A 14,572-nucleotide genomic window follows, 5' to 3' on the forward strand; every position below is an offset into this window, starting at 1 on the left:
CGGATATTATAAATCGTCCGAACGTAATATCCGATTAGAATTTCGGATTTCGGCATTCCGAATGAAAAATATTTAGAAAATAGGTATGGGTGTCTTCAGGGTCTATACTGACTCGAAATGAAATTACGAAGCCAACGGTGCGATCGGAATTCGATTCCGAGTTACGGAACTCAAAAACCACTTTTTGAGCCGTACCGGGTGGATTTCGGCCCCGACAGTGGTTCAGAACCGACTGTCTCCAAAAATTACCAAAATTTACCACAAAATAGGAAATAAAATTACAAGACTAAAACTCAACTAGTGTTTCGTCTAATTCTTTACCGAAAATTCCCAGAAATTCATTTTCGAATATATAATTAATAAAAATATTAATAAAATCTTATAATTCGAAATCGTAAAATTTGCGGTGTTACACATTGCCTGGTTTTTCATAACCTTCTGGTTGCTCCATGTAGATTTCTTCTTTGATGTCTCAATGTAAGAAAGTTGTTTTGACATCAAGTTGTTCAACTTCTAAGTCTAGGCTAGCTATTAGATCCAATGCTACTCTTATGGAGGAATATTTCACCACTAATGAGAATATCTCATCAAAATCAACTCATTTATTCTAATTGCGTCCTTTCACAATAATCCAAGTTTGTACCTTAGTCTTAAGCTTCCTTCTTCAACTTTAAGCCTATAAACCCATTTGTTTTTCAAGGCATTTCTTCATTTGGACAACTCACCAGATCACAAGTGTGGTTCTCATGTAATGAGTTCATCTCATTTTCCTTGGCTTTAATCCACTCTTCTTTATTAGTTGTTTGCATAGATTTTGAGAAGTCTTGAGGTTCACCATTATCTATTAATATGATATATTCTTCTTCATGATACTTTGAAGAATGTATTCTGCCTCTTCTGGAGTGCCTCAATTCAACTTGCATCTGATGCTCTACTGGCTTGGGTTCTTGGTGGATTTGTATGTCTACCACACTTCATCATAATCTGAATCTACATTAATCTGGTCAAGTTCTGCGTGAGCATGATTTGTCTGTTGGTCTATCTATTCTTGATCTATCCGATGATTAGGATTTGTCTGTTAAGGAATCTCTCTCCCTAAATTAATGCGGACTTTGGACTTGTAATGGTTTTTCTTCTGAACATCTTTGATCCTCTAATCCTCAAAGAATACAACATCTCTGCTTCTTATAACTTTCTTGTTTATCGGATCCCACAATTTGTATCCAAATCCATCCTTTGGGGACCCAAGGTAAATACAATCTTTGGTCTTAGTATCTGACTTCTTTCTCTCATCTTTTGGAATGTGAACAAAGGCTCTGCATCTGAATACTCTCAGGTGGTCGAATGATGCCTTCTTCTTATACCATACTTCCTCTGGAATTTCTCCGTTCAGGGATCTTGAAGGTGTCCGATTTATTAGATTCATTGTAGTCTTTACTGCTTCACCCTAGAAAGACTTGGGGAGGTTGGCATCTTGCAACATGCATATGATCTTTTCTTGAATTGTGTGGTTCATCCCCTCAACTACTCCATTCAACTAAGGAGTCTTTGGTGGTGTCTTGTCCAGTCTAATACCATAAGTCTTGTAATAGGCTTCAAATGGACCATGATACTCTCCACTATTTTCTACTTTCAGGCACTTCAACTTCTTCCTAGTATCACGCTCCACTAGTGCATAGAACTCTTTGAATGTTGATAATACTTGATCTTTGTTTTTCAATAAGTACACCCATACTCTTCTTGAGTGATCATCTATGAACATGACAACATAGTAGGCTCCTCCAAGAGATCTTTCAGATGGTATACAAATGTCTAAATATACCAATTCAAGTACTTCATCTCTCTGTGAGGGATAGTCTGTTCTCTGAAAATTGACTCTGTATTGTTTACCATAAAGACAATTACTACATGAATCTAACATTTGACCTTTTATACCTAGAAGGTGGTCTTTGGCGAACATCTGAAGTGCCTTCTCACTCATGTGCCCCAATTGCCTATGCCAAAGATCTTTGGAGTCGGTAGCAACATTTGCTTCTCTAGAACAAATTCCTCCTTGCATAATGTACAAAGATCCTTCCTTTGAGCCTCTCGCAATGACTAGGTTGCCTTTTGCTAGTTTCCACTTTCCAACACCAAAGTGACTTACAAAACCAACATCATCTAACTTACCAGTTGAGATAAGATTGAGAAGCATATCTGGAACATGTCTCACCTCCTTCAATAAAAGTTTTCCTTATGTGTCTGTTAGCAACATAATATCACCAATTCCCACAATCTTGCTAGTGACATGGTTTCCCATTTCCATAGTACCATAATCACCTTTCTTGTAGTTTGAGAAGAAACTTTCATGTGGACTTACATGGAAAGAAGCACCAGAATCAACGATCCAAGCACAATCACCATATGCAACGTTTAGGTAATTGTCTTCTCCAATGAGGAGAACATCGTCATTTTTGGCGACAGATGTGGTAGACTTATGACCATTTTTCCTTGGATCAACTAAATCTTCATGAACATTTCCAACTTTTTGGTCTCTCTTTAGGAACTTACATTCAGATCTCATATGCCCTTCTTTACTACAATAATAGCATGTTATTGACCTCGTGTGAGATTGAGAATGATCTCAAAATTTGCTTTTGCTTCTTCCACGAGATTCATTCATCCCATGATTTTCACTTCTTCCACGTCTCTCCACAACATTTGCTTCAGAGTGGAAGGATGTACTCTGTTCTTTCCTTATGGATTTTTCATTTAATAGACTATTGGAAAATGTGTCCATTGAGACCTTCGCACTAGGGACTGAGTTGTTGACGTGACCACTAATGTATCCCAACTTTCAGGCAACAAACTCAGTAGCAGAAGTGCTTGCAGCTCATCATCTATCTTCATATCTATCTTTGTCAATTGATTGACAAAACCCTTGAATGAATTCAAGTGTTCTATCATGCTCTGACCATCTCTGTAGTCGAGTTTCATCAACCTTCTAACAAGAAATGCTTTATTTCTGGGAGTTTTCTTTTGAATCATATATTCAAGTTTCAACCATAACTCATAAGCATTTGTGTATGTGGACACATGCTCAAATAAACTTCTATCAATATACTTCCGAATCATTACAACAACTTGTCAATTTGAAAGCTCCCAATCTCTGTCGCCCTTATCTCCATTACAGAAAGTAGGATTACAATATTTGACTCTCTCTTACAAAAAGGATGGAAATACAAACTCTCTCTAGTATCTCAGTAAGAATACAAATCTCACACTAAGTGAATATAAACTCTCTCACTTTCTCTCTATGTTGTTCTTTCTCACTTGTTTGTTACATCTCTTCCTTACAAGTCCCCTATATATAGTGAAGGATAAGAAGACTCCATCATATAGACATAGTGAATGATTAATTGTTGTCATACTTTTCGAGACACTTTGAAAAGTGCTGCTCCAACTTTCTAAGTTAGACTTCATAATTCTCAAGAGTCAATGAATAATTCCAAGACTTTAGAATAACCATCATTGAATGTACTCAATGATTCATCTACCAAGATTCATTGGTCTTACTTCCACATCAATTAGGAAGGATTTCCAACACAATCCTTATCTAGTATTGGATTCTCCTATAGTGGACACAATCTGGACACACATTTTTGTAACACTTTATCGATTTGGAATAGTGTGGTTGCATTTAAAGAACGACCCAATGTCCAAAATTATAACTTAGTAAGATCTAGAGAGGTAAATGTAAACAATCTTATCTCTCATAAGCACAAAGAGACTGTTTTTAAGATAGGAAATTCATTAATCAAAATGAAATCAAAAACAAGTTTTAAGGCAAATAAATTATTCTAGGAAAATGATATATTCTCCTACAAATCTTCATACCCATTAGAAACTGGAATATGTCACTTTCTTACGGATATGAGGATTTAAAGGAAATTTTTTATGAGAATATAACATTACTCATTATTTTATACTCTAGAAGCATAAGCATGCAATAGGATATGTATCACAAGTTCTAAGTTACAAGTATTGATTCTTCATTTCTCTAATTATTTTATGCTCAATTAGTTTGTAAATACATAAAACATTAAAAATCATTTATCTTTGATAAATGTTTTGAGAATATTTATTAGGTGATGTATATTTATCCTATCTTTTACCAACTCAAAAACCATTGTCCAAAACTTCAATTGCATTGATGTGTCGTGTTGTATAAGGCTTCTCCCCTTTAAATGTTTAGGGTGTGTTTGGGAGTATCATTTTGGAGGGGGAGGGAAGGAATGAGGGTTTAGGAGAGGGATTCCCTTGTTTGGGAGTTTAGTGGATGAGAGGGGAGGGTTTTGAAGGATTTTTCAAACCCCCTCAAACCCTCCAAATGCCAAAATACCTAGTTCCCCCAAATTAGGGTGTTATGGGAGGAAAATAAGCCAAATGAGCTAAATTACCTAACTACCCTTATTAGTATTATTCTATAACATATAATACATAACATACTATTGATTTTTTAAAGGAGGAAGAGGGGTAAAATAGTATTTTTGTATTACATTAACCCTTCATCCCCTCCAATCTAAATTCCATACTCCGAAACAAGGGAGGGGTTTAGTTGGATTTGTCCTCCCTTCTCCTTCCTTTCCTTCCCCCTCTTTACCCTCTCATCTCTCTCCTTTCCTTTCCCTCCTAACTTCCAAAGAAAGCCTTAGTGAATTTTGTGAATCTGGTGTAAATATAAAGGCTTACATAATTCTTAAATATCATTATACTAACTTTTGAATCTATTTGATATTACTTATGAGTTTAAAATATATGTACTGAAAGTATAAAGTTTTTTATACTTTCAGTTCATCATCTACCATTGATTTGTAATACTTTTGTTTGAAAGTCAATGATAATTAATATATCAATGGTAGAGATTTACCGACAATATAAAAAAACACTTATACTGTCGGTGCATACATATTAAATCCATTACTTATTCTTATCAATACATAATTTTACACATAAAATGTGATAAGCACGCCAATATTTTATAAAATCATTTGCATATACATACATATGGTTAAATGATTAAAGAATCAATAACTTATGAAATATATATATATATATATATATATATATATATATATTATTTATTTATTGTGATAATAAATATGCACAAGAACATGATAAATGAAAATAGAAATTGAAAATATAAAATTATATCCCTACTATACTATTAGTCCATAAAATTGAATTAGGGATTTTGTGGTCCATTTGGATCGGTTTTTAGGCAAAAAATGATCTGATCCAAACATGTAATTAACATGTGGTCTGGACCGATCTGATCTGTTTATATTAAGATGTCCTATCCAATCCAATCCAAATATGATATGCAGTTTTGGTTCAGTTTGGGTCGATTTTTTTATTTTATAAAATATTGAAATTACACTTACATTCAAAACTCATAAAAATGACTAAATATTAAGCATAAAATAACAATAAAAATAATGTTCAACAACATTAAAATGTGTGCAATATAGTATAAGTAAACAACATCATAAAATAGTAATAAATAGTAAGACAATAATAATAAAAGTAAAAAATAGTAACAACAACAACATATCAATAATAACAAGACAACAAAATAACAAGATATCAATAACAATAATATGAGCACTTGCAACGTAATTTTAACAGTTATGATGTTTCACCGATGATTAATAATAATAATACTTTTACAACAATAAAATTGATAATAAATCACCTAATCAGAATAACACTTGAATCCTCTTTATTTGGGTGTGAGATTGGTTTAAGTTCTAAAAAAAAGTGTATCAAAAAACATAACACACATATATATAAGTATGTGTTATAGAATATAACAAATAAAATATAGATAGGAGTTTAGATTTAAGAATAAGTTTGGAAGATACTTAAAAGTATTACACACTTAACTTTATATATTATTTCAGTCCGGTCTGGATCGGTTTAGATCCAAGAAGTGAAACTAAGATCCGGACTAGACCAATCGATCTTTAAAAAATAAGTCCAACACGATCCAAATGCATTCGATTTTTTGTAGTTTCGATTTATTTTAGTTCGGTTTTCGGTTTTATTGTTGGACTGGTCTAAATTTGAACACTCCTTAATTTAAAAAAAATGTAATATAAATAAATAAATAATTGAGTAAAAAATGGAATCAGAGATCTCTTCCTCTTGTATTGCTAGGTAAGGAATTAATTAGTTTGTGGCAATAAATGTTGCTCTCCGAAATATCTAGTATACTGCTAGACCAAAACACCTCGTTGGTTCCGAGTTTATTTATTAACAGAAAACGAAACCAATGAACCAGTGTGTACGTGTTAACCCTATAAGCAAGACGAGAACGAAGAAAATACACAGTGGGCAAAGAACAAAGATAGAAGCACTTTCATTGAATTTGCTACACCACCAAGCTCAAGCTCTTTGATCACTATGTCCCAATAAAGGTAAGAACTCGATTACTTCATTTTCCATAAAAGGGAAACTTCTCTTTATCTTTTCTCATTTATGCTTACCCAACACTCATATCTTTCTCGATCCAAACTCAGAGATTGTTACACTACTTTATACAAGTTATGCACTTGTCGCTCTATCTTTTGTTATTCTTCGATTTTTGCCATTTTTTGAAATGAGTTAGTTCACAATCCCTACATGATTCGAGTCGGTGTTCGGTTTTTTTGGAAAATCTCACAATTTTAAGCCACCCCATTTGCCAAAGTTGTGATTTTTCTGTATTCTGACGTACCCCAGTTTGGTTTTTCTCAGTGCTGCATTTTGGGGTAAATTTTTGATTCAGTGTCAGTGCTTTCTTTCTAATTTTTCATTTGCTTCAATTTGGGATCATGATGATAATCTAATGATGGGTTTGTGCAAGTGGAAGGAGTATGATTGTGTTTGCTTTGATCCTAAAATTTTGTATGACTCTTGGAATGTTTCAGAAATTGTAAGAAGTGTTAGGTGGCTTGTTTTGTTTTTTTATGTTTTCACTATAATTACAAAAAAAACGGTTAAGGAGCAAAAAATGAATGTTTTTATTTCGAAATGATGTTGAAGTGGTAAGGAGTAGTGTTAGTGTATTTAGTTTTCTAATATAAAACGTTCATGTTTTTAGCGAAACCCTTGCAAAAATGCTACCTTGATTTCATTTTTACAAGATTAATCAATTTTGTAATTATTGGTGGAAACATATAAACTGAAAATGAAAAATTATACAGATCAAACACCTCCTTTGATGCTTATCTGCCTGGGTTTTCTGTGTGTCTGCTCACTCTGAACAAACTATAATATCAATGAAATGTATCATGCTGATTGGAGTGCATGTGTTGAGCCTTTTGTGATTTTTAGTTTGATTATTTGGTTTTGAGGATTCATCTTGGTGTGGTTTTTTTGTAGGCAACATTTATGTTCCAGTAAATACGAAAGCTTTAAGTAAAAATTGAATATATCGGGTATCTTATTTTTCAACTCGATAAAATACTTGTGGAGAAAGGAAATGGCCGTAGCAGGCAAAACCAGAACCATGATTGAAGGTCTGGTAAAACAAGGATCATTTAAATGGTTGCTTGGCAAGATGAGCTACTTTGATGAAGAGCTTGAGGACATAGAAAATTCACCTTCTGCTGGAAAAAATTGGATATCTGAGCTCTCTGCTGTTGCTAACCTTGTTGTTCGTAGGTGCTCAAAGTAAGTGTGCACTTCTGGGCATCTTATCTCATGTACGTAGCAATTAATGCTTCATTACAAATTTAAAAACTTTCACTCTTGTTTGATTTAGTTTGAATAGTAAGTAGCTTTAGATCTTTCATATTTGTTTGTTTGACACGATGTTCATTTTGATTGTTTATTCAACTGTAACAAAAAATAATAATAATGCAGAATCCTTAAGATATCTTCAAGTGAGCTTCAAGAAAGCTTCAACCGGGAGGCTTCTGATTCTATAAAGCATCCATCACAATATGCAAGGAACTTTTTGGAATATTGTTGTTTCAAGGCACTTTCCCTTTCAACACGAATGACAGGTCATCTCTTTGATAAAACATTCCGGCGCTTGACATTTGACATGATGTTAGCTTGGGAGACTCCTGCTGCTGCCAGCCAACCGTTAACTAATGTATGTTTTCAGAGTATATACTATAGTTTGTGTTATATTTAATACCATATCCTTCATATTAATACTCTATCTCTGGTAGGTCGATGACGATGTATCTGTTGGTTTAGAGGCTTTCTGTCGAATAGTTCCTGCAATTCCTATAATTGCCAATGTCATCATTAGTGAACATCTTTTTGAGGTGCTGAGTTCGTCAACTGGTGGTCGCCTTCAGTTTCCCGTCTATGACAAGTACCTCAGTGGTCTAGAAAGGTGACGACCTTTTTGCAAGCCATATTTCCTGCATTTTCTGTATGTTTGATTGTTTATTTTTTCTTCTCTCCTTTCTTCATTTCTTTGGGCAGGACATGAGACATATTTGTAAGTAGGTGTGCTGAACTTAGCATATAGAATTCTCCATTTTCTATAAGAATTCTTCTCAACTTAGACTGATTACTGCCCTCTCCTTTGGCATCTTTTCATAGAATTCTATTTGTTAAAAAAATGAAAATATTATGTAAGAGGGATGAAACTGTAGCTTACAAGGATATGGATGGTATCTTTGATGCCTATTGAAATTATAACGAGATGAAAGGGGGAAGGGGTAGAGAGGGAACAATTTTGAAATATAATTCAGTAAAAGGGATTTGTATAGTTATATATCGAACACTGGCGTAACACCTCTATTTATATTTTATAATATTTATTTTGTTTTTTAATCTTTATAGAGCTATAAAAAAAATGAAGTGCAATTCAGAGTCATCTCTCCTCTCTGCTATAAGATCCTCTAGAGGCGAGAAGATTCTTGAGATTGATGGAACAGTCACCACACAGCCAGTCCTTGAGCATGTAGGAACATCTGCTTGGCCTGGTAAGTGCGTGAAAAAATGCACATAACATATGTTACCATCAAACTCTAATATATATACGTGCTGTTAACATAGAAATAAGCACTGTTTATTCTTATGGCCTTTAGTGAGCCTTCTTTGTGGCATGCAGGAAGGTTAATCCTGACAGATCATTCACTTTATTTCGAAGCACACCGAGTTGTATCATTTGAGAAACCAAAAAGATATGATTTGTCAGATGATCTAAAACAAATCGTTAAACCTGAGTTGACTGGACCGTGGGGTACTCGACTTTTTGATAAAGCAGTCTATTATAGCTCAGTATCATTGTAAGGAATTTCATAATTATATTCATAGATAATGGATAACTGATGAAAATTAACTTGCTATCAACTTCCAAAATCTCTTGTAGATCAGAACCTGCTGTGTTTGAATTTCCAGAGCTTAAAGGTCATGCGCGTCGTGATTATTGGCTAGCTATCATTCAAGAGATTCTTAATGTTCACAAATTCATAAGCAAGTATATAATGAAAGGGGTTGCACGCGATGAAGCAATTTGGAAGGCTGTTTTAGGGGTTTTGCGTTTACAAGCCATTCAAGATATTAGTTCTTCAATCCCTATACAATATGATGCTCTTCTCATGTTTAATTTATGCGATCAGCTTCCAGGTGGAGACTTGATATTAGAAACTCTTGCAAATATGTCAAACTTAAGGGATTCCGGCCGCGACAATGATTCAAGGGCTGGAAGTGGAATGTATTCTATCTCGGCCACGGACATGGTTTCCAACTTAGGATTTGCATTTGGAACAAGTTCAAACAACTCAAATGAGAGCAGGATTGCCGTAGGGGAAATATCTGTTGGAGAAAAGTCATCATTGGAAAGAGCAGTTAAAGAATCGAAGAACAACTATAAAAAGGTTGTGTCTGCCCGAGCGACAGTTGAAGGTGTTAAAGTTGATGGTATTGATACTAACTTGGCTGTCATGAAGGTACTATTTTATTATCTGCTTTTGCTTACATTGTTGATGATCATTAGTCAAAACACAAGGGTCGTGCATTTTAGATTTATGAAGCTACATTGGACTATATTCTATATTCTTATTCCAAATTTACAATAATAATCTTTGCTTCCTTGAATTATGATATTTGAATACTTATCATTTACAACTGATTTCAGGAATTACTTTTTCCTCTAAATGAACTTAGAAAGTCTCTTAAGTCTTTGGCAGACTGGGACGATCCATGGAAATCTGCCGGGTTTTCCTTGTTCTTCAGTTACATCATCTACAGGTAAAACTTCTATAGACTGATCAATATTTTGATGGCTTGTTATTTGTTGAGAGGTGGGAGAGAGGGCAGCTTTTTTTAATTATTATTTTTAGTCGGAATTTATGAAAATGTTGTAGAAATTAGAAAATTAATCTCGAGGGAAAAAACTCTGGCTGATTTGAGCTGGGGGTACTACACTACTATTGTAATGAGAGAAGTTTTGAATAATGAGCAGTGAACATTTAAGTAGTTATGCAGCATCCTAGTCACTTATAGGTTAAGCGGCTATAAGTTCGGTTTATATCCAGGAAAGTTTCAATCATAATTGTATGGAAGATAAAACTGTAACATTTCATTAATCAAGTTCATTTCCCTTGTAAGTATATCTGGAAACTTAATGTTGTACATCCTTCCTTATTCTCTCCAATAGTTTTATTTACGTGCAAATTGCAAGCCACAGACAGACCTGGTCTTATGTTTTCTTGTCTATACAGTTCGGTCTAGTGATCACCATTGCCGGTTTTTATTTTCTCAATTTAAAAATGCCATTTTGACTTCCTAATGTTAATCAATCCATTACATTTGATAACCACAAATATTTAAAACATTAAGTTCTCTCTAAACATATTTGCATGCTTATCATTGCAGGGGTTGGGTTGGCTATGCAGTGGCATTGGTACTTACGTTCTTTTCAGCTTTTATGATAATTACACGATATTTTAACCTAGGTGGTCCTGTTGCTGAAGTTAAAGTAATAGTCCCTCCACCAATGAATACAATGGAACAGCTTTTAGCTGTTCAGAATGTTGTCTCTCAAGCTGAACAAGCCATACAGGATGGTAACATAATTCTGCTCAAGTTCCGAGGCTTGCTACTGTCCATTTTCCCTCAGGTTTTCTTTCATTTCCTGCTTCTAACTTGTATTTCGATGCACTTCATAGAAAAATATTTTAGAAGTTTAGTCATTACAACAATGTTACATACATGTACTTACATACACATCATCTCACATCTGAATGGTATTTACATATGATGCATGGCCAGCATGGGTACTCCGTACTCCTAAATGGTTCTCTTACCCCATTGTCACCGATACTTTCTGGATAAACATGAGTACTTACCCAATACCCACTTGATGAGTATGAATATGTATGTACCTGATATACTCGAGTACTCATCACTCCTTGCGAAAAAAATCACGATGCTTAGTTTTTTATATTCTAACAAATGAAACAAACTACTACTTGACTCCCTTCAAATCATGGGCATTCTTTGTATATTTGTTTTCTTGAATTTCTTTTATGGAGTTTGTAAAAAACTTGTAAATATAATATTATGAAAATTGATTTTATCTTGTAATTTAGTTACTTATTGTTTGAATATTTGTATATAATATAGACTGTGGTACCATACAGCACAAGTACCTTAGTTTTTGAAATTTTGTTCTACCTTGTGCTTGTATCGATACTGGTTCCTCTATCTATCCGACTTAGATTTTCACCATCTAATTACAGTTGGGTTCACCTCATTTTCTGTATATATTTACACTTTCACCCTACCAAATACCCTGGTATGGAACTTGGAAAATTATTTGAGTAGTTTGGTACTACCAAACGTATTCCCTCACCTTATGAGTAAGGAACTAATCCCTTTCGGGGTGTGTAGCTGCCCCTTCCAACAAGTGTCGCTCTCAGGAATGGAATCCTTGACTTTTTGGTCCTTCTGGGGATCTAGTGGTGTCTTACACCACTAGACCAATGTCTTGTTGGTATTATTCGAGTAGTTTATTCAACACAACAATGTTATTACTATATATAAGCTTACATGCATCAACTCACATCTGCACAATTTTCACTATCTGATTACTGATTAGAATTTTTCTGCACATTTGCACTAATTCTAACACATACCCCTCATGAGTTGTGTGCTCCCAAAGTGATATTAGGAAGCATAATTCTATTCTGTCACAAATTGTAATACTTGGTCCCTTTATATGATAATCAGGCCACAGAGAAGTTAGCATTTGTTCTTCTATCAACAGCATTGATTCTGGTTTTCTTACCAGCAAAGTACATAACTCTGATACTGTTCTTGGAGATATTTACAAAGTATTCCCCTCTAAGGAAAGCTAGCACAGAGAAATGTACAAGGAGATTGAGGGAATGGTGGTTCAGCATACCAGCAGCTCCTGTTATACTTGAAAGAGATAAAGAGGAAAAGAAGAAAAAATGATTGGTGTTATTTATTGTGAAGTTATGTACATGTTTATCTTGAATACTGTTTGTCTTATAAATAGATGCTTTAAAGTGTATAAAATGAATATCTTCTTCCAAAAGTGCTTGGAATATTATTATATCAGCACTCTCTTAAATTTTAACATCAAATAGGTGAATTGAAAGGGTGATTCTATGGTAATATGGTCTTAGAATGATGTTTTGGCACAAACAAATATGAGATATATTGTTTAGCTCCAAAAATTTAACCCATGTTTTGCTTCTGAATATGATTCAAAAACTAAATGTGACTCTTATATTGAGAAATATGATTTATGCTTGAAAAATGGATAGCAAAATTAAACAAATGCTTTTTATGGAAGAATTTGTAGGAAGATTTTTCTCGATTACTTTCGCATTCAAAGGCAGGGATGATAGAAATTTTTTGATGTTTTGTTCTTATAATTGATCAATATGTATATAATGCAAATCATTGATATTTTTCATAAATTTATCATTTAAATATTTAATTGCTTTTTTCCCTTTCTTTTACAACAAATATTATATTTCTTCACTAATTTTGCAATCATGGTTCATAATTCAAGTTGAATTCATGATGTCCTAACAACAAAGATGACCCATAAAACATGTCAAAATGTTCCAAAAAGCTAACAAAGAAAGGATCATGATATATCTAGTAACATGAAAACTATATCTTTCTTTAATGTTCTGAATTACAAATCTACGGAACTAAACAGGGAAAAATTCCAACTTCAACATAATCAATACTCACGAAACTCATTAACCCTTCCAAGGAACTTCTCATATTATGAGAGAAGAATAATGAATTTGAGTAGTTTGACAATGACTGACCCGAGCACATAAACTCCAATGAGTTCGGTTGCAAAAATACCAGCAAGTATGCCATGTAAGGATTTACTGGAGGATCTAGTACTAATGGCACCAACACAAAACACGAGTTAACTTCATTTTCATCAATGGAAACTAGTATATATATGCTCGCAATTTGATTTTTGCTTTGTGCTTAGAAACATTTTAATATATTAAAAAAAGAGTACATTACACTGACACCCCCTGAGTTTTAGTGAAAATTACACTGACACCTCTGAGTTTTAGTGAAATTACACTGACACCCCTGAGTTTTAGTGAAATTACCCAAACCATCCCTCGTTTTTTTACACTGACCACCACTGCATGAAAAATAAGTGTAATCTTTTAAAGAAAAAATATGATAAATGCAATTAAGTTAAACAAAACATATTATGGAGACAAGTCCAAATAATATATAAATCAATGTATATTTATTATTTTTTGTTACAGAATGCGTCAAATTTTTTAAAGAGATATAGTTTAAATCGCTTTTGTAATATATCATAACGAACCAAAAATAATAAAGATACATTGATTTGTATATTATTTAGACTTGTGTCTATAATATATCCTGTTTTGTTTAACTTAATTGCATTTGTCATATTTTTTTGTTTAAAATATTACACTTATTTATCATGTAGAGGTGGTCAATATAATGAAATATAAAAAATAGGAGATTTGTATAGGTATAAAAAAGTGATGGATAGTTCGTGAAATTTCATACTGATGTTCTTAAAAAAACAACTTCACGTTCATAATCGATTCATTTATCAAAATCATCTATTACAAAGGTTTTTTTTTACTTGTATTTTTTAATAAGTCGGATTTCTTATAACAAAAGATATTGTTTTCATGTATTAAACCTTTAACCTAATGCAATATAAGTCTTACACTTCGACTAATGTTTCAATCAAAAAAAAAAAAATTATTTACTGGTCTCTTTAAAAAAATTACTAATTCTAAAACTCGACATCTACCTAATTAATAATAAAGATAATAAGTAGAAACAAATAAATATAATTATTATGTAGAGATAGAAATAAAAAAAGATTAAAAGTTAAATAAACTTAATATAAATAGACGTTTTTAATTTTTTAATTTGTACATTACAATATTAAAGAAAGATAAATAAAAAATATATTAGTAAATATGTTTTGCTAATTTTACAATATTAAACTTATATTTTAAAGGAGGTTTATTAATATGAGTTCACTTCATTTAATATAAGTTCACCTCATTTTTTAAAATAA

At 33.0% G+C, this 14,572-nt stretch overlaps 1 protein-coding gene across 3 annotated transcripts; it reads left to right on the top strand.

The window, feature by feature from the left end:
• Nucleotides 6,264-12,576, top strand: LOC109347729. Of its 3 annotated transcripts, XM_019587750.1 has the most exons (11): nt 6,264-6,458; nt 6,650-6,753; nt 7,405-7,695; nt 7,888-8,122; nt 8,202-8,371; nt 8,827-8,969; nt 9,098-9,275; nt 9,359-9,938; nt 10,127-10,239; nt 10,867-11,110; nt 12,223-12,553. In XM_019587750.1, the coding sequence occupies exons 3-11, from the start codon at nt 7,505-7,507 to the stop codon at nt 12,448-12,450; spliced, it is 2,082 nt and encodes a 693-aa protein (XP_019443295.1). In that variant the 5' UTR covers nt 6,264-6,458; nt 6,650-6,753; nt 7,405-7,504; the 3' UTR covers nt 12,451-12,553. The 3 variants fall into 3 exon arrangements, with proteins under 3 accessions (XP_019443295.1, XP_019443297.1, XP_019443298.1); XM_019587752.1 differs by lacking the exon at nt 6,650-6,753 and having other exon boundaries at nt 12,223-12,576; XM_019587753.1 differs by lacking the exons at nt 6,264-6,458; nt 6,650-6,753 and having other exon boundaries at nt 7,615-7,727.

Source organism: Lupinus angustifolius, chromosome LG05 (genome assembly GCF_001865875.1).
Source record: "Lupinus angustifolius cultivar Tanjil chromosome LG05, LupAngTanjil_v1.0, whole genome shotgun sequence".
NCBI classification, from domain to species: domain Eukaryota; kingdom Viridiplantae; phylum Streptophyta; class Magnoliopsida; order Fabales; family Fabaceae; genus Lupinus; species Lupinus angustifolius.